Source organism: Bos indicus x Bos taurus, chromosome 15, assembly GCF_003369695.1.
Source record: "Bos indicus x Bos taurus breed Angus x Brahman F1 hybrid chromosome 15, Bos_hybrid_MaternalHap_v2.0, whole genome shotgun sequence".
Classification (NCBI taxonomy): Eukaryota; Metazoa; Chordata; class Mammalia; order Artiodactyla; family Bovidae; genus Bos; species Bos indicus x Bos taurus.
Window position 1 is genome coordinate 17,416,545 of NC_040090.1, and position 21,535 is coordinate 17,438,079.

Genomic DNA, 21,535 nt, shown 5'->3' on the forward strand with positions numbered 1-21,535 from the left:
AAAATCTCTGGCCACAGCAGAGATTTAGTGTCTCACACAGTGGTCTGCAGGTGGGCTGCATCTTTGTGGCTTCTGCTGGGACTGACCCCAGGCTGTGACTTGGGTTCAGTTCTGACCCATGTGTCACTTTTCCTTGGACCAGTAGTCTGGTCATCTCATGGCAGACATTAGAATGAAAGAGAGGAAGCACGAGAGCCCGGCACATGCCAGGCTCCTTTATCGTCTGTCCGCCAACATCCCACAGTCAGAGCAAGCCTGGCATCTGCAGGTAGGGAACCGCCTCTGGCCACTGTGCCAGGTCACAGGGCAGAGGGAGGGACCGAAGACCTGCAGAGAAGAATCCACCCACCGTAGGCCCCGCATGGAGGAGAGATCTGGGAAGGGACACCACACCGCACATTTCCGCAGCACCGAGGGCCAGCTCACACACTGGACAAGACAGAACACGGCCCTGCTCACCATGAGTGAAGGCCCCTGCATTACCAGTGGCGGTCCAAACGGCTCATCCCTCTGCCCAGCGGCCGCAAGGAATCCTCCTTGATTCCCTTTGCTGCCAGGCTTTATTTGAGGTATTTATTTAAGAGCATGACTAAGAAGCAATCACTACCCTGAAATCTTTCTTTCTGCAGCTAATTATCCATTGTAAGGCTAGGCTCCAGCTCCCAATCTGAGTGGGTGACTGGCTAATTTATTTACTAAAATTTTTTTTAATTGAAATATAGTTGATTTACAATAACGTGTTAATTACTGATATACAGCAAAGTGACTCAGTTACACATGTATATTCTTTGTTGAAATATTCTCTTCCGTGATGCTTTATCATAGGATACTGAATACAGTTCTCTGTGTTCTACAGTAGGACCTTGTTGTTTGTTCATTCTCTATATAAAAGCTTATATCTACTCTCCCCAGCCCCCAACTCCATCCCTCCCTCAACCCCTCGCCGTAGGCAATCCTCAGGGTGGCTGGCTAATTTAGGTCAGCTAGGGCTTAGGACCAGACGGTAGAAGACCCGAGTGCCACCGTCCTAAGGTGCCCGGACAGCAGAAGTGTTGACGGTCTTGGTCAGGACTTGCTGGAAAGCCGGAGGCATTCTGGCACCCTGATTTCGGTCTCAGAGCTGCTGTGGAGACAGAGTTAATGAGGCCTGCACACCGAGTACAGAAAATGAACATCTCAAAATGCACGCTGGGAGACGGCCCATTAACCACGCACGGCTCGGCCCAGCGCTCTCCCCACCAGGAGGAGGCCCGCTCGACTGTCCTGATTCCAAGAAGGCCCCGAGCACTTTCACAACTCCCTTACGTCCTCACCTCCCTTTGATTTTGCACTCTGCTCACTTCTTAGCAGCTCCGCATGCCTCTGTCTATCTTTCTGCCGTGGCACTTGGCACAGGGCTGTGCTGTGCCTCAGTGTGACTTCCTGAGAACCGTATGCCCTTGCTAGGGCTGCAGTAACAAGTGCCACCAACTAGATGGCTTCAACAAGACATTTTCAGTCTTGTGGTTCTGGCACGCTGGCTCCTGCTAGGGGCTGTCAAGAAAAATCCGTGTCTCTCTGTTGGCTTCTGGAGGTTTGCTGGCAATCTCTGGTGTCCCCTGGCGTGTAGCTATATCACCCAAGTTCCATCTTCATGTCCCTCTGTTGTCTGTGTCGCAACACGCCCTTTTGATAAGGACATCAGTCACATGGGACTAGGGGCACATCCCCCTGCAGTGTGACCTCACTGTAACTAATTTCAATGCAAGGACTCGATTTCCAAGTAAGGTCACATCCTGGGGTTTAGGACTTCAACATATGAGCTATAGGAAAGAACATAATTCAAGAGACTCCAAGACCACTTCCGTATCCCCTGCATAAGTTCAGGGCCTGGCACCAGGGGGCACAGCATCACCTGCCTCCTGACCAAAGTGCCAAAAAGGACAGCTCACGTGCTCTCTCTCTGTCTCTCACACACGTACACACACACGCCCAATCCTACAGAAGAACAGGACAAAGCCGTCACTGTTAGCTTCTGGTGAGGTGCCCAACCTCACGGCCAGCTTTCCAAATTCTTCTCTAAGCATTATCACCAGGATACAGCAAGCGAGATAAAGAAACTGCAACCCGAGTGCCAATACACTCAATTAACTACCCTGGCACTGGTGGCTTCTTCAAAAGAGCTTAACTCCCTAGCACTCCTCACCCGGGAGAAGGTGGGCAGGCCTCATTAGTCTTTCTGACTGAGAGGGGAACTTGAATACAAAGAGAGGAAAATATGCCAGCCTCATACACAACCTCCCCGCCGAGCTCAAGGGACCAAGGCAGGACAAGGTCTGCTGTTCCTGGTCCCAGCACAGTGGTACCCAGACAACCACAGCACAGGGTGATGGAGAACGCTAACTCGTACCTCGGAGGACCTAAGTTCCTGGCTTCATTGCCCACTCGCTGTGTGGTCATGCCACAGCTATGGGACCTCTCTGTTCCTCGGGTTCTTCCTCTAGAAAAATGAGGGTCATTTTCTCTTCCTGGATCCTCCTGTCACAGGGATTTGGTGAGGACTGAGTAAGAAAATGTAAGTCAAATGCTTGGAACGGGGCCTGCCACTTAGCGCTTAATGTGATGGCTAGTCTTGTAAACATCCTGTTTGATCTCCATCCAAAGGACTGACCCTCTCTCACCATCACCCGAGTCTTCATAAGCTCTCTGTGACTGGAATGATCAGAAGTGGGGCCCACATAAGAGGTATTCATGGTGTCCGTTTTCTAGTATGGCGTAGCAAATTACTCTGAAACCTACAGGCTTAAAAAAAACAAATGTTCATTATCTCACAGTTTCTGTGGCTCAAAAATCCAGGAGTAGCTGAGCTCTGCTTACTACAGTTAGAGAAGGCTACCATTGCGGTTATCTCCTGGGCCGCAGAGAGTTCAAGGTTGGACCGAGGGAGAGGCCAATTTTGGGCTCACGCTTGTGGTTACTGGAGGCCTTGGTTCCTCACGGCATTTGGTTGGAGTTCCCTGCCATGCAGGCCTATCTGTGGCACAGCTCACATCATGGCAGCTGCCGCATTAGAGTGAGGGAGACGGTAAGAAAAACAGACATGGGGTCTTTTGTAATCTTACACTGGAACTGACATCCCATCGCTTCTGCTGCTATTTTCTTTGTAAAAGTGAATCACAATTTATACACCTGTGTTCGCAGCAGCATGACTCACAATAGCCAAAAGGTGGGAGCAACTCACGTGTCCATCAACAGATGAATGGATACACAAAATGTGGTACTGGTGTACAATGGAGTATGATACAGCCTCAAGTAAAAAGGCAGACAATTTTGACACATGCATGGATGAACCTTGAAGACGTTATGTGAGTGAAGCAAGCCAGTCACCAAAAGATAAATATGCTGTACGATTCCATTTATAGGAGGTATCTAGAATAGTCAAATTCATGAAAACAAAGTGGAATTGCCAGGGGCTGGAGGAGGAGGCATGGGGAGCTGTTGTTTAATGGGCATAGAGTTTTAGTTTGGCAAGATGGAAAAGTTCTGGAGATTTAGCTGCACAACAAGGTAAACTGTTGAACCATTTATTTAAAAATGGTTAATACGGTAAATTTTGTGTCATGTGTGGGTGTGTGCATGCTAAGTCACTTCAGTCACGTCCCACTCTTTGTGACCCCACGGACCGTAGCTCCAGCAGGCTCCTCTGTCCATGGGATTCTCCAGGCAAGAATACTGGAGTGGGTTGCCATGCCTTCCTCTAGGGGATCTTCCCAACCCAGGGAACGAACTCTCATCTCCTGCACTGCAGGCGGATTCTCTGGCCAATGGACCACCTGGAAAGACCCTGTTATGTGTAATTTGCCACAATTGGGAAAAAAAGCAAGTCACAAGGTCCAGATCACATGCAAAGGGATGGGATTATACCAAGACATCAACCCTAGGGGCTGGGTACCGCTGAGGGTGGCCTGCCATCGTCAGTCATGCATCCAAAGTTGGCAAGAATCTATCGGTTCAACCAGGACTGAATCCAGCGTGTTTAAGACCACCTAGGTGCTGGCCACAGCCAATTTGTGCAGAGCAGCACCTGCTGACCCTCAGATGCACCCTCTCAGGGAAGGTTCCTAAGCAACAGAAAGTCATTTCCAAAGACTGCTCCAAAGCCACTGCTCGTGGAATTACCTTGTAATGGTTTACACTTCCAATCAGTGAAGCCCCAACTAAAATTCGATTCCACCATAGTGTTTGGTCTCCAATACATCCCATCTGGAATTGAGAGGTACAGTAATGACTGCACTTTCATGGTCCCATTCCCGCCTCCGAGTCCTGGCAGGGTTTGTTGCTTTGCAAGGCCACATGTAAGGAAAGGAAGTAGACGGGGACGAGAGGAAGAAGAGAGGAGAGGCGCACACAAAGCTGGAGGCTCTCAGTGGAGACACGACCTTTTCATACCCTCATCAAATTAGAGGAAAAGTATGTCAAGCACCCTATTTCCTGTCTTGAGGTCAGTTTTCTCCATTCCATCAAAATAAGCATCATAAAATATCATTTTATTTTCCCACATCAACTGGAAGCAATGATGTAATTTCTGAGGGCTGGAAGCCCAGCAGAAGCAGCTGGGATGTATTAATATTTTGACTAAAGGAGTTCATGTACAGAAGGTGCCCAGCACAGTAGCTGGTACAGGGCAGGGATCGATAAACGTTAGCTATTATTAAGATGACAATAGGTCAAATCCTACACAATATAGTGTCTACTCAAGATGCCTCTGAAATTCTTCAGGAAGACATTTAAAAGCCCCAGATGGGTCAGGTATTCCCCCCGCATGGGCACACTGGTGTTCCTTTCAGCAGCAAAATTAGCAGTCAGTTTACATTTAGAAGCTGCCTGACAGAGAAAAGCATACCCTTCAATACTAGAGTTACACCCAGAGCACAGGGACATTCATATCACTAATGGGTTATAGTGGTTCACAGATTTTCACATGAATTCAATTTATCTGGAGGGCCTATTAAAACACAGACTGTTGCTGGACTCACCCCTAGGGTCCGTTCGATGGGTCTGGGTACAGCCTGAACTTTGCTGTAAAGAGTTCCCAAGTGATGCTGATCCTGCTGGTCTGATAGCTAAACTTTGAGAGCCACTTGTGAGGAGAGGACACAAGGAGGGGATTTTTCTAGGCCAGGACAATCAGAGGCTAACTCTGCCCAAGACCCACCTCCCAGAGCTGCTCTCTGTACAAATTTTGGCAACGTCCAAGTAGATACAGATTTTGTCTTTTCTCGTCTAAGGACCTCAGGCATATGGAATGGATTGATCATAAGCCTTAATGTGTGGCCCACTCTCACCAGGGCTCTATGCATGGCCCATCTGGTCATTCATTCATTCTTAACAATGTAATAAATACCTACTAAAATTAAAGCCAGGACCTTGAAAAGAACCTCCATCTAACTTCATCCTACCTCCCAACCACCCTACCTCCCAACATATGAGTTAACCAGTTATCCATCCTTATCTTGTTTTTCTTTTTTGCAGCATTATTAAATCTGTAATCAGTGATACAATCATAGAGTGGCGTACTGAATAACGGTCAAAACAAATTATCTCTACCAGCAAAATAATACGGGTGGATCACAACAACTTAATACTAAGTGAGAAAAGTAATGATTGCATTTGGATGATACCAGCTTATAACATTAGAAATATATACTTTTTAGGATGCCTTAAAATTGACATGCATTTTTAAAATCGTTGTATTTTTTTCTAATCACTGAAGAAATAAATATGTGTTAACTGGAAAAGAGTCAATGAATAAGAAAAGGTATCTGGTCAGTTTTAACAGGGGAGGCTATGGCCCCTGAGTGTCCTTCTGGGTTCCCTAAAAAGCTCATCTTTCCATCCCCAAATGCATCCTTTGGTTTCCATTCAACAGCTCTGAGAGGAATAGGCAATTCACACAAGAGGAAATGAAGTAGTAACAAACACCCAGGAGAAAATGTTACCTTAGCTCATCATCAGAGAAATGCAAACTAAAGCATTTGGGGAACTATCATTCTATGACTACTACATCAGCCAAAATAGGGAAAAGAGGACCAGAGTGAACTCTTGGGATATTACTGTAAACCTGATACACACAGATAATACTAGCAGCAGCGGAAAAATTTTTTAAATTTCCCAACAGCTATATGATGAGATGTAGTCATGAACTGCGCAGATGTCTTACTCTGCCGAATTTATCCTGAAGAAGTAACTCAATGGAAACACCTCAGTTCCTCCCAACAATGCAACTACTTAGAAAACCATAGTAGAGACCACTGTCACGATATGCAGTGCGACTGGGCAAATTACAATTTTGAAGAGAAAAATGTGTATTTGCTATTTAATGCATGAGAAATATGAAGTACAAAATGGTAGGTGGGCTATGGTTAAAACCATGTGTACGAGAGCTGCGTGCTAAGAGCAGAAATGAACACAGCTGTTGTACTTGGAGGTGGGATGGGAGTTGCTTTCTTCCGTGTTACTGTGGTGCGGTGTCGTAATTTATTTGTTTTTTTATGAACCTGGGAGGCTCCTACCTTGAGAACTCTCACAGCTTTCCTCGTCACTGTTGTCTTGACAGTTATTCTGCCCGTCACAAATGAAGCTCTTGTCAATGCAGAGGCCATTCTTGCAGTGGTAGCGGGCAGTGGAGCAGAGCAGAGGGTTTGCTGCTGTGAAGGGAGAACAGAGCAGGTTACCAGGGAGGTTAGCCAGTCCCCTTGGGATGCCCAGAACCTTCTCCATCTAGGGGTATGTCCTGCTCTGGAAGCAGTGAACTCAGCTCGGATGGCTGTCTCAAAGCCTGTCCTGGGAGACTGGTCAAGCAATGACTTGGATAGGGCAAGACTGACTCTGTCCCATTCTAAAAGCTCCTTTTTCTGCTATACCACAGGTTTTGGTTGGTTATCCATTTTAAATACAGCAGTGTGTACATGACCAACGTTATGTGCCAGCCTGGATGGGAGGGGGGACTTGGAGGAGAATGGATACCTGCATATATATGGCTGAATCCCTTCACTGTTCACCTGAGACTATCACAACATTGCTAACTGGCTATTCACCAGTACAAAATGTTTTTGGTGTTAAAAATAAAACTTACATTAAAAAATAAATTATTTGAAAAGAAAAATAGAAGCTTCTTCCAAAGCATAATGCTGGTGCCCTATAAGCATACCAACATGGCCAGAGGGCATTGCCCAGCCCCAACTGGCCCACCTCGAGGTGGGTCAGCAGCCTCTGAGGGGTTCTAGAGCAAAACTGGAATCTCCCAGGAGAGTCAGGAATGGAAAGGTCAGTAACATAAGGACACACAGAGAAGAGCAAAGATGGAAGGAGAAGCTGGGTTGGGGATCCATGAACCTCTGCCGCTGACGGAGCAATGGCACACGTAATCCAGGGGCTATGTTGGATCCTACTGGTTACCTAACTATGGACCTTCCCGGTAAGTCCTCGTGTTTCTCCAGCTCACCCAGGTGAGCGCAGTGGTCTACTTTGCAATTAAAAAAAAAAAACAAACCATTAACCCACTTGGTCAGCCTGAATGGCCCCCAGATACAAGCACTTTCAGAAACCTTAAAAAGAAAAATGACAGAAACAGCCTTTCTCCTCAAGGAAGAAGGTGGCAACCAGCCAGTGTGGAGTCAACACAAAACCCCTTAACGAAGCAAATCTCCATGGAAAATCACTGTTTCTACTGCACAATTTATCTTGCTTCGCCACTCCCTGCAGCACAATTCAAGCAAGGCTCTTTCCAGGGCTCTATTTTCGATAAATGAAGCAGCAAAAGGAGAAATTACTCCAGCCCCAACTCTGCCATTTATTAGCTGTGTGATCTAAGGTAACTTATTTCACTTCTCTGAGCCTCAGCTCCTTTTTCCGTGCACAGTACAGGCTCCATAATTTGAGGGCCCACTGCGAACTGACAATGTGAGGTCATTTTTCAAAAATTATTTAAAAATTCAAAAAGATAAGTGCTGGGCATAAAAGCAAGTCTGGCACGCTTCGGAGCTAAGCACGAATCCTGTGCTGGTCACAGGTCCATGAATCTGGCCCTGCTACTTACAGCTCAAAGGAGATGACACGTGAGAAAATGTGCAGTGCAGAGTCTGACACACAGGGGCGCAGGAAATGTTGGACGTGCTCCCCAAGTTATGTCTGCCTTGGTCCTCCAGACCGTGGCCCTTCCCGAAGCAGCGACACTGGTGATGATGCAGACGGGCCCTCCTGGGACCTTGGGTTATGAATTGAGCCAGCACCTGCATTACACACGGTACCACGGCAGGATGACAGACCCAGCACTGAAGACGGTTAGGGGCTTAGGAACAAGTCAGCGCCAGCATCTCTGGGTGGTCCTCACCGGCAAGATGGCAGTTGTCATTTATCTTTCCCATCTGCTTCACAGAGCGATTGTCAAGAGGCACTGCAATCACAGCTGCAGACTGCAAACTTCACAGGGCCCTGCAGACCCAAAGGGCTGTGGAGTTTTTTATTTTTTAACTTGTCAACTCAGAAAGTTTCATCTGAAAGGTCAGAGGAAGCAGAGGGATGGGGAAGCCAGCACTCTTAGTTTTGAAGATGAGGGACCAGTGTGAAGGCAAGCAATAGGAGTCTGGCCTGGAAATGGAAGTTTTAATTACTTAAATCGCTGTGGGTCAGAGAATGGTTCCACTTGATCATGCTGAAACCAAAGTCTGACTTCAGCCAAAACCAGAAAGGGGAAACCCAAAACCACAAGTCACATTTGGTTTCTGTCCAAGGCAGCCCTCCAAACCCTTCAGCATCCCACCATGGTGGCCTCTGGCTTCCCTGGGACCCTGTGGGTCACGTCCATGCAGCCAAAGCATCGACAACAATCAGCTCACTCTAATGGACAGCCTTGGAAAAGTGGAAAATCCCACCTCGAATGGGAAGACTTGCAAGAAGGGGCTGCTGCAAACTTACCTGAATCCCCCTACCCCCAGTAGGAGGGCTGTGCTGAACCAATATTGAAGACATTGCTGGTGTACTGACCTTTCTTCAGCCTTAGACCCTTCCAACCTCATAAACTTTTCCAAGGAAAAGAAGTCATATGCGAGCATGTGCATACACACGTACCACATATATGCGTGCATATGTGTAAGTATGAGTATATCCAGATCATGTGCATGTGTGCTAAGTTGCTTCAGTCGTGTCTGACTCTGTCCGACCCTATGGACTGTAGCCTGCCAGGCTCCTCTGTCCATGGGATTCTCCAGACAAGAATACTGGAGTGGGTTGCCATGTCCTCCTCCAGGGGATCTTCCCAACCCAGGGACTGAACCCATATCTCTTGTATCTCCTGCACTGGCAGGCGGGTTCTTTCCCACTAGCACCTGGGAAGCCCTGTCCAGAGCACACATAGCTCCACATGCATGAAGACTGTCTATACCTTAACACACAGCTGTACTGATAAAGAATCCACCGGGACCAAAAACCAGTCTCGGTGCATAGAATGAATACATATATGTGTTTCCAATGCATATAACCAAAAGAACCAGAATCAGAATATAGAAAGAACTCTCACAATTCAAAAGAAAAAAGACAAACAATAGGAAAATGGGCAAAGGACATGACCGGGCAATTCCCATCAGAGCAATGGCAAACGCTCAGTAACAACTTGAAAAAAATGTTGACAGCAGCCAGAAACGAAAGCACCACTTGAACCGCAGCAGACTTGCCAAACTTCAGGTCTTAAAATTCCAGGTTGTGGCTGGGGAGGGAGAGGAAGTCTTAGAGACTGCTCGTGGGAGTGTAAATTTGTAGATCCACCTCGGAGACCAATTGAGTGATACCAGGTGATGCTCAAGGGGCATACGCCCCATGGCTCGGTCATTTCACTTCCAGCTACACAAATGTTCACCAAAACACTGTTTGTAAAATAAAAATATTAGCAATGACCCAAATATTCACCCACAGGCGAATTAACACCATGCGCTACATTGTTATAACACAATTTTACAGCAGGAGATGGCTAACTTCTTCTGTACAGGACCAGACAGTAAACATTCTAGCTTTTAGTAACCTTTGGGTCTTGGCCTCTTTCTTAACTACTCAATTTTGCCATGGTGGTACAAAGTGACCATAGAAAACTCATAAATGAAGATCAGGGCTATGTTCCAATAAAACTTGATTTATGGGTAATAAACACATTTAAAGTTAAGTAACTTTCAAACAGGGCATAGGACAATTTGTGGCCAACACCTGCTGAACAGCAGTGAAAAATGAATGAACCAATAAATAAGGTCCTATTGTACAGCACAGGGAACTATATTCGATATCCTGGGATAAACTATAACAGAAAAGATTAAAAGAATATATATATATATATATATATATATGTAGAACAGTCACTTTGCTGTATAGCAGAAATTAACACAACATTGTAAATTAACTATACTTCAATTGCAAAAAATACAAAATAAGAAAGGACCAGAATCAAGATGGATCAATCTCACAAATATAATCATGGGGAAAAAGTTATAAAAGATACTGGCAAGTTATATAAAAATATGCATAGGGTTGTACCACTCAGATGAAATTACCTATGCAAAAGAATGCTATCTATTATTCAAGTTATAAAAATGCATACTTGCATTGTAAGGTCAGTGGACGCCTCTGGAGAGAAGGGGAGGACAGGATCAGAGAAGGCTGTACTGAAGACTGGTAATGATATTTGTTAAGATTTTATTATTTTAAAAACCTGAAGCAAATAAGGAATACAGCAATATGGTTTTTTTTTCCATTGAGAAATAACTGACATACAATATTATATTAGTTTTGGGTGTAAAATGCAATGATTTGATATTGGTATATATTGCAATAAGTCTAGTTAACATCCGTCACCACATACTGTTACAAAATCATTTTTGTGATGAGAACTTCAAGGATCTACTCTCTTGGTAATTTTCAAATATATAACGTGGTACTATTAACTATAGTTAATACAGTTACATTAGAATGTATTATAATATAGTACTATTAATAATATAGCCATGCGTGTGTTAGTCACTCAGTCATGTCTGACTCTTTGCGACCCCATGGACTGCAGCCCACCATTCCTCTGTCCATGGAATTCTCGAGGAAAGTATACTGGAGTGGGTTGCCATGCTTTTCTCCAAATATAGCCATCAGATCAGATCAGATCAGTCGCTCAGTCGTGTCCGACTCTTTGCGACCCCATGAATCGCAGCACGCCAGGCCTCCCTGTCCATCACCAACTCCCGGAGTTCACTCAGTCTCAAGTCCATTGAGTCAGTGATGCCATCCAGCCATCTCATCCTCTGTTGTCCCCTTCTCCTCCTGCCCCCAATCCCTCCCAGCATCAGGGTCTTTTCAAACGAGTCAACTCTTCACATGAGGTGGCCAAAGTACTGGAGTTTCAGCTTTAGCATCATTCCTTCCAAAGAAATCCCAGGGCTGATCTCCTTCACAATGGACTGGTTGGATCTCCTTGCAGTCCAAGGGACTCTCAAGAGTCTTCTCCAACACCACAGTTCAAAAGCATCAATTCTTCGGCACTCAGCCTTCTTCACAGTCCAACTCTCACATCTATACATGACCACTGGAAAAACCATAGCCTTGACTAGACGAACCTTTGTTGGCAAAGTAATGTCTCTGCTTTTGAATATGCTATCTAGATTGGTCATAACTTTCCTTCCAAGGAGTAAGCATCTTTTAATTTCATGGCTGCAGTCACCATCTGCAGTGATTTTGGAGCCCCCAAAAATAAAGTGTGACACTGTTTCCACTGTTTCCCCATCTATTTGCCATGAAGTGATGGGACCAGGTGCTATGATCTTCGTTTTCTGAATGTTGAGCTTTAAGCCAACTTTGTCACTCTCCACTTTCACTTTCATCAAGAGGCTTTTGAGTTCCTCTTCACTTTCTGCCATAAGGGTGGTGTCATCTGCATATCTGAGGTTATTGATATTTCTCCCAGCAATCTTGATTCCAGCTTGTGTTTCTTCCACTCCAGCATTTCTCATGATGTACTCTGCATATAAGTTAAATAAACAGGGTGACAATATACAGCCTTGACGTACTCCTTTTCCTATTTGGAACCAGTCTGTTGTTCCATGTCCAGTTCTAACTCCTGCTTCCTGACCTGCATACGGATTTCTCAAGAGGCAGGTCAGGTGGTCTGGTATTCCCATCTCTTGAAGAATTTTCCACAGTTTATTGTGATCCACACAGTCAAAGGCTTTGGTATAGTCAATAAAGCAGAAACAGATGTTTTTCTGGAACTCTCTTGCTTTTTCCATGATCCAGCGGATGTTGGCAATTTGATCTCTGGTTCCTCTGCCTTTTCTAAAACCAGCTTGAACATCAGGAAGTTCACGGTTCACATATTGCTGAAGCCTGGCTTGGAGAATTTTGAGCATTACTTGACTAGCATGTGAGATGAGTGCAATTGTGCGGTAGTTTGAGCATTCTTTGGCATTGCCTTTCTTTGGGATTGGAATGAAAACTGACCTTTTCCAGTCCTGTGGCCACTGCTGAGTTTTCCAAATTTGCTGGCATATTGAGTGCAGCTCTTTCACAGCATCATCTTTCAGGATTTGGAATAGCTCAACTGGAATTCTATCACCTCCACTAGCTTTGTTCGTAGTGATGCTTTCTAAGGCCCACTTGACTTCACATTCCAGGATGTCTGGCTCTAGGTCAGTGATCACACCATCGTGATTATCTGGGTCGTGAAGATCTTTTTTGTACAGTTCTTCTGTGTATTCTTGCCATCTCTTCTTAATATCTTCTGCTTCTGTTAGGTCCATACCATTTCTGTCCTTTATCGAGCCCATCTTTGCATGAAATGTTCCTTTGGTATCTCTGATTTTCTTGAATAGATCTCTAGTCTTTCCCACTCTGTTGTTTTCCTCTATTTCTTTGCATTGATTGCTGAAGAAGGCTTTCTTATCTCTTCTTGCTATTCTTTGGAACTCTGCATTCCGATGTTTATATCTTTCCTTTTCTCCTTTGCTTTTCGCTTCTCTTCTTTTCACAGCTATTTGTAAGGCCTCCCCAGACAGCCATTTTGCTTTTTTGCATTTCTTTTCCATGGGGATGGTCTTGATCCCTGTCTCCTGTACAATGTCATGAATCTCATTCCATAGTTCATCAGGCACTCTATCTATCAGATCTAGGCCCTTAAATCTATTTCTCACTTCCACTGTATAATCATAAGGGATTTGATTTAGGTCATACCATAGCCATAGCCATAACTATAGGTAATATGTGGGACTCCCCTGGTGGCTCAGATGGTTAAAATTCTGCCTGCAATGCAGGAGATCTGGGTTCAATCCCTGGGTCAGGAAGATCTCCTGGAGAAGGGAATGGCAACCCACTCCAGTATTCTTGCCTGGAGAATCTCACGGACAGAGGAGCCTAGCGGGCTACAGTCCACAGGGTCACAAAGAGTCAGACACGACTGAATGACTATCACGCACACATAGTTAATATGACTTTTAAAATAGGGTGTGGGAAATACAGGTGTTCATTTAACTTTTCTTTTTCAGTATGTTTTAAAGAGTCTACTAGAAGTTTTAAAGAGTCTAATTTGGCAGAAATGTTTCAGTGATCACTCACTTTCTTTCACTCTTTCCCCACAGTTATCTCTGGTCTACAGATCCCTGTCTTCAGAATTTTATAGCCCATTTGCTCAGAGAACACAGGTAGATACAGGTCAACAGGCACACCTGGGATTCCTCCTTATCAATGGCTCCTTGTAAAACACTATGTCTCACCTCCAAGGCAGGGCAGAGAAAGAGAGGCAAAGGATGCTAGAAGAATACTCCCTAAACCCAGCAGCAAGCCAGAAAAAGGCCTCCGAACCATCAAAACATACTTCAGGATGTCAGTGCCCTTCAAGTGCTGGCAGCATCCTCAGGAAGGACCCTCAAGCCCTCCCCTCCCCCAGGTCTATTGATTCTCTGTTTGTGTAAATTCCAAAAAGATTCGTGTTTCGGTTCCCAAGGACACAGCAAACCAGAAGGGAGACAAGATGCTGCTGCCAACCTGCAGACAAGCCGCCAGCAAGAAGTAAAAGCTGACAACCAGGGGAGGGGCCCCCAAAGCTATAAAAAGCCACTTAGGAATTCCAAAAGCAGAAGAGCCTAACATAGTTTCAAAAGAGACCAAGAAGTTCTAAATGGAGCCACAGGCAACCCTGTATTATAGCCCAGTCTGAACAACGTGCATGCTAAGTCGCTCCAGTCCTGTCTGACTCTGCGACCCTATGGACTGTAGCCTGCTAGGCTCCTCTGTCCATGGGATCCTCCAGGTAAGAATACTGGAGTGGGTTGCTGTGCCCTCCTCTAGGGGATCTTTCCCACCCAGGGATTGAACCCATGTCTCTTATGTCTCCTGAACCGGCAGGCATGTTCTTTACCATTAGCCCCACCTGGGGAGCCCAGTCTAAACAATAGAGCTCCCAAGAATGGTCCTGTGCTGTCACCAGAGAGACACTGATGAAGTCAAGCTACACACATCTGAGAGTGAACCCCGTCAAAGACTCAGATATACCCAGACTAAAATCTCTGCAAAGACCCCAGACAACTCAGGTTTCACTCTATTTCTCCCAGGGCCTCTGCAGCATTTACCAGGCTTAAGGCAAATTTCAGGGTGTGTGTACGGTGGACTAACTGTATAGGCTCTGGGCAGGGGGGTAGACAGTGGTCAAGGCTCAGGGGTTCCTGCGAGGCCACGGGCCACTCACCCAGAACTCTGAAACATAACTGCTGGACAGCCCATAAACTAACCAGGAAACGCTTCCTACTTTGGGATGTTACGTCTGTGTCTTCTAGCAAAATTTTATGTGCTCCACATGTATGTTTCCTTTGTCCTTGTTAAGGTTTCCCAGTCACTGAAAAAATGTATTATTCTACTCGCTTAACTAGCAAGAGGAATACTGCTCTTTCCAGTGTTTATTTCAATGGGGATGGAGAAAACTGTCTACAAAGTTAACTTCAAAAACTCAACGGTGACTCCAAAGGTCCCCAGCTCTTCTTACCACAACAAACACAGGGATCTAAGAATATGTTTCCCAGCCCACAAGACTCAGGAAAGAGAAGTTGTCTCTCCCCGCCAGAGGGAGGGAGGGGTGAGTTAAGGTTAAACTCAGTGGTTAATTAAACTGGCGGCAATTACTTCAACCACATCTGAAGGAAAAGACCCAGGGCTCACTGCAAGTCATCCAAAAGCAACTGAGCGGCTACAAGACAGGAAATGAAGCCATCTATCTCCAGCAGGATGTAGGAAATACCGCCTTTAATCCATTTAAAGTCTGTGAAGTCAGCCCCTCTCCCACCTCAAAGCGTTCTTGGCAAAACACATCAATGAGAACCTCCTGGCCCTCAGCCCCCACACCCCCCATCTGCTCCGCAGTCCAGGGAGGTGGTGGTGATCACTCACTTCCTTGCCAAGCATCCCAATCTCCCCGTCTCCGCGGGGATCTTGTCTTCCCAGCCCCCGTATCCCTGGGAACCAGGCAACTGGGGGAAACGGAGCTGCCCCGAGACTTCCTCTGTTCCAGGATGGAGGATGTCCGGCCCTAAGCCTCTCTGCCAATAATCCGACCCATTAACAAGCACTGCTTCCTTTGTGGCCTGCAAGATGCTGGCAGCCCTGACCTTCAAAGAAGAGGCGGCTTGTCTGCAGCCAGAGGCAAGTTCGTGCTGCCTTTCAGAGCAGCCCCTCGGCCCCCCGAGACACAGCAGGGCCACGTGCCGCGGCATTCCGAGGGCAAGGAGAAGGAGTCTGCAGGAAGGGAAAGGCTGCCACTCTGGTCAAGCAGGAGGAGGCAAAGGTTCCTCAATCCCATCTGCCTTTTCCCCAGCCTCTAAGGACGTGGAATCGACCCGCAATAAAGGAGATGCAGGAGACACGGGTTCGATCCCTGGGTGGGGAAATCCCCTGGAGGAGGAAATGGCAACCCCCTCCAGTATTCTTGCCTGGAGAATCCCATGGTCAGAGGAGTCTGGTGGACTATAGTTCATAGGGTCACAAAGAGCTGGACGCAACTCAAGCGACTGAGCACACAAGGACCTGGAGGACGTGAATTTTCAGAAGCCCTCTAGAGGCAGCACGGTGGCAGCAGCACAGCCTAAGTCATTGCTAATCGCTGTTTACCTCCTCCTCCTTGCAGAGGCTTCCTGAGCCGGCTACCTCCTGTCCCACCCCCAGCCTGCCTCCCTCCAATTTCAGTTTCACCGGTTCGGTCACCACGGATGGCTCCCCAGATCTTCCCTCCAGGGACAGTCCTCTTTCTCCTGACACTTCGTGGACACCTCTGCCTGACTGTCCCCTTCACCTCAAATTCTGCATGGCTAACACTGACATCCTTACCTCCCTCCCCACCCGCTCCCTTGCTCCTTGGGTCCACTTGTCTTAAAGCGACCACCAAGGGTGGGATGGGGTGGGAGGTGGCAGGAAAGTTCAAGAAGGAGGGGACATATGTGTACCTGTGGCTGACTCACGCTGACGTATGGCAGAAATCAACACAACATTGTAAAGCAATTGTCCTCCGATTAAAAATAAATTTTTTAAAAAAGGGACCAGGCTCCAGTCATGCTCGGCCTTCTCCCTCTCCTCACTCTGCACTCAGCTCAGAATCCACTGCTCCTCACCGGGAATAAAATACAATCTTAGATTGTTAACTTTTTTTCCTTATAGTTTTATTGAGATATGACTGATGTACAGCACTGTGTAAGTTTAATCACACAGCATAATGATTTGATTTACATACATCATGAAATGATGATCTCACTAAGGTTAGTGAACATCTATCATCTCAAATAAATACAAAATTAAAGAAATAAAAAAGTTTTTTTCTTGTGATGAGAACTTTCAGGATTTACTCCCTTCACAGCTTTATATATAACATACCACAGTGTTATTATATTTATCATGTTGTACATCACATCCCTAGAACTTATTAACCAGACTGTTAACTTTTCATGACCTGCCGCAGCCTACCCTTCCGAGCATACATTTTTCTGTAATGATTAATAGTGAGGGAATGAAATCCACCTGGGTTCAAATTTCAGCTCTACCACTCACGAGCTACATGACATTAGCTTTAGTTAAATTCTTTAACTTCTTTCAACCTCAATTTCATCATGTGGACTTACCAGGTGGCTCAGTGGGTAAAGAGCCTGCCTGCCAATGCAGAAGATGTTAAAAGATGTGAGTTTGATCCCAGAGTCTGGAAGATCCCCTGGAGAAGGGAATGGCAACCCACTCCAGTATTCTTGCCTGGAGACTCTCCATGGACAGAGGAGCCTGGTGGGCTACAGTCCATGGGGTCGTAAAGGGTCAGACACGACTGAAGGGACTTAGCATGCGTGCACAGTAGAAACAGGAATAGTGCCTGTGTCTTAAGATTTTGTGAATATCAAGTGAGATAATACACCCAAAGAACTGCGAATCGCATGTGACCCATAGCAGTTGCTCAATAAATGCTTATAAAAGTAATTATCACTGGGGATACACATTATAGTATAGTGGTTAAGAGTTCAGACCCTGGATTTATAACCACCTGGGTTGATGTCATAATTTTGCCACTTACTGTGTGACTTTAGATAAGTTATTTAATCTTTCCGGGTCTCATTTTTTTATCTACCAAAAGAGAGTCATAGTATTGCCAACCTAAAGTGAGACCAAACACGTAGAGCATATCACAGTGTGTCGTATACTTAGGTGCCCAGTCACTGTCAGCCAAGTGGCATCTTATGCCCTGCATGGTCTGCACACCTCTCTGCCTCTGCCTGGGCCTTCAGCCTAAAAGACTTCATGGAACTATATTGACAACTTTTAAATGGTACCCATCCTCCTGGATCCACCTCTTTCAACAACCCGCTCTGGTAAGCCTAGAGGGAAGTAACCTCTCCTCTGATCAGCGATTCTCACAGTACTCCCAGCTGTCCACCCATAATGTAATTACTTGGGTAAGACGATTTTGGTCTCCCGGGCTTGCGCATCATCTCAACAAAGCCACTTCTACATCCCTCACAGCATCGTGCATGGTGTCTGGCATAGAAATCTCGGAAAGAGAATGAATCTGAAAGAAGATAGCAACTGGGGTGAATCCACAATGTGCAACCTAAATGTGGTCTCTGGGTGTATATCTGCAACCACAGAAGAGGACCAAGATGTGCCCATGCAAGAATATATCCTGACTGCCTGTCTTTTTCTTTAACCCTGTGTTTGATTAGCTGCCTGATCCATTCATTCCACAGACATTTACTCACTATTTCCTGTAAGTTAAGCCCTCTAATAGGCACTGGGGATGAAAGAAAACCCAGTCTGTTCTTAAAGAGCTTACACTCTACTGGGGAGACAGGCAGGTCAGTGGGTACCTAAGATAAAGCGGGAAGTGTAATTTATTCCACATGCGTTTACCACGTGTGGAGACTGAACCAGACCATACAGTTGGCATTAGGAGTACAGCTGTGAACCGCCAACCAACCAATGGCCATTATGGTGTAGTAGCAATGGCAGAAAATAAATGAAAAGTGGTGGTAAGTGCAGAGGAGAAAAGTGAAGCAGGGGAAGGAGACAGAGCGGGAGGCTGGGGAGGGGAGAAGTGATCTTTACAAGGTATTCAGGGCAGGCGTCTGATTCGGTGGCATTTGTTTGAAGAAGGCCCAAGATGGTGTGCCAACAGGCAAGGGAAAGACAAGCCCAGCCTCGGCAGACCAGCAACAGCTCCCTAAGGAAGCAGGTCATACAGGAGCCTTTAAGGGGACCATGCTGATGGAGCTTTGGAGCGCGCAGTGGAAGTACCCTTCTTCTCTGCTCACCCAGCCCCTTTGACTGATGCAGGCACAGCTTCTTGAGGCTTCACCCATGGATCTGCTAAGGGGTGAAGAGGAAGTGTGGAATCTCATCCAGGTTGACATGAATAAAGGTACCGAAATACACAAGCACTGAGGGGCTCCATGAATACAAAACACAGATATACTGGCTGGTGATTCAGCTGTTTAGGGGGACCGTCAGGAATGATCAGCAGTGGCAGAAGTACAGAGGGTTTTCTGAGCACAACTATGCTGAACGCAGCAGCAGAAGATTCTGCTTGAGTGAATTTTCCACTGTGGTCATCCAGACTGGTCTGCCATCTCAGTTCCTGGCAGGAGTCCTCGAGCTCACCAAAAAGGGACTGGGAAGAGCTGTGCTGCCAGCCGGTCCAGGGCTTCACCTCCTGCCAAGGATGTCTGAGAACGAGGCAGGAGGAAGAGGCCAAACACAGTAAAAAGGAGGACGGAAGGCCGTGAAAGGGCAAAATCTCAGCACTGTGATCCTCTGGAAGGGATACTGGTCCTTGCTTATCCTCACTTCTGCCAAATGAACGCAAATGGTGGAAAACACATCAGAGTAGTAAAATTCTTTAAAAATATGACTGTCCGATTATTTGCTGAAGTTGAGACACCACCCAACAAAACCACTCCTTTATCCTTTATTTCTTTTTACCATTTTTGGAAAATTCCAGTTACATATGAAAACAGAGAGTGTACAGGGAACCCCTGTATTTCCACCACCCAGCTTTAATAATTACCAGTATGATCCAAAAATGGGCAGAAGGCCTATATATCAACATTTCTCCAAAGAAGACAAATGGGTGGCCAATAGGCACTGAAAAGATACTCAACATTACTAACGATCAGATAAATGCAAATCAAAACTACAATGAGGTACCACCTCGCACCAGTCAGAATGGACATCACTAAAAAGTCTACAAATAACAAATGCTGGAGAGGGTGTGGAGAAAAGGGTACCCTCCTACATTGTTGGCGGGAATGTAAGTTGGTACAATCACTGCAGAAAACTGAGCAAGTTGCTCAGAAAACTAAAAATAAAATGACAGTATGATTCAGCAATCTCACTCCTAGGCAGACATCCAGACAAAACTACAATCCAAAAAGCTACATGCGCCCTATGTTCACAGCGGCAGTATTCATGACAGTCAAGACACGGAGACCACGTACGTGCCCACTGACAGAGGAATGGGCAGAGAAGATGCGGTGCACATACACGGTGGAATACTACTCAGCCATAAAAAGGACGGAACAATGCCATCTGCAGCAACATGGATGCAACTAGAGATCATCATACAGAGGGAGAGAAGGCCAAAAGGAGACAGGTAAATGTCATCTGATGCCTCTTACAGGCGGAATCTAGGATATGACACGGATGAACCTAAGAAACAGAAACACAATCAGGGACAAAAAAGCAGACTGATGGTCGCTGGAGTCAGGGTGGAGGGCGGGAAGCTGGAGGAGAGACGGAGCAGGAGATTGGGGTTAGCAGATGGGGACTCTCATGTATGAAATGAATAAGCCGGAAGGTCTTACTGTATAGCAGAGAGACCTATATTCAATATTATACAATAAACCATAAGGAAAAAGAATATTTTAAAAAAGTATATCTATATATAATGAATCACTTCTGCTATACAGCAGTAATTAACAAAACAATGTAAATCAACTATACTTCAATTTAAAAAAAAGAAAGAAGAAAATTTATTTTCCACTGTCTAAGCAATAAACCCATAATTAAAATGAAAGAAAAATGTACCAATATGCTGACAATTCTGTTTCAGTCCCAGCTCACCCATCATTACCTCCCCCACCCCCTCCCAGAGGAAAGACTTGAAACATATCCCAGACACCATGTAATTTTACTTTCATATGCTCTGGGATATAGTTATCAAAGATAAAGACTATTTTAAAAAGTAAGAATGTCACCCTCAAACTAAAAAAGTTAACAATAACTCCTTAATATCACTAGATACACAACCACAATTCGGGATTTCCCAACTATCTCAAGTTTTTTAAAACAGTGGTTTGTTTGAATCAGAGTTGAAACAAGATCCATATGTTACATTTGGTTGGTTTGTCTCTTCGTCTCTTTGAATCTGTAGGTTCCCCCTTCCTGTATTATTTTTTCTTAGAATTTATTTGTGGATGTAATTGAGTGATGGAGAATGTCCCACATTCCGAATCTGGCGATTTGTGTACTCATGGGGCCACTAATGTGTATGTTCCTCTGTCCCTGAATTTTTGTAAACTAGTGGTTAGTATTAAGAACTGCATGTTTGGGGACTTCCCTGGTGGTCAGTGGTTAAGACTCTTGCTTCCAATGCAGGGGCATAGGTTCAATCCCTGCTCTGGGAACTAGCACCTCGCATGCTGTACATATGACCAAAAAGAAAAAAATTAAAAAAAATAAAGAGAAAGAATTGCATGTTCGTGTTCCCCCTAAATTCATATGTGGAAACCCTAACCCCTAAATAAATGGAATTAGGAGGTGGAGTCTTTGGGAGGTGCTGAGGGTTACATGAGGTCAGAGGGTGATGTTCTCATGATGGGATAAGCACCCTTACAAGATGAGGAGGAAATTTCTCGCTCGGAGTGCACAGAAAGCCATGTGAGGTTACAGCCAGAAAGAGGGGCCACACCACCAACCCAGCCATGCTGGTACTCGGATCCTGGACTTCCAGATCCATGAGAAA

The 21,535-nt window shown here is 45.6% G+C and overlaps 1 protein-coding gene across 2 annotated transcripts in view; it reads right to left on the minus strand.

Annotated features, from left to right (window-relative positions):
• LDLRAD3 (low density lipoprotein receptor class A domain containing 3) overlaps positions 1-21,535 on the minus strand; it is a 273,477-nt gene that overhangs the window by 115,399 nt on the left and 136,543 nt on the right. For both annotated transcript variants that reach the window (XM_027562657.1, XM_027562658.1), the window contains exon 4: positions 6,552-6,686. In XM_027562657.1, the coding sequence (XP_027418458.1) occupies positions 6,552-6,686 (135 nt within the window). The remainder of the gene's footprint in view (positions 1-6,551; positions 6,687-21,535) is intronic.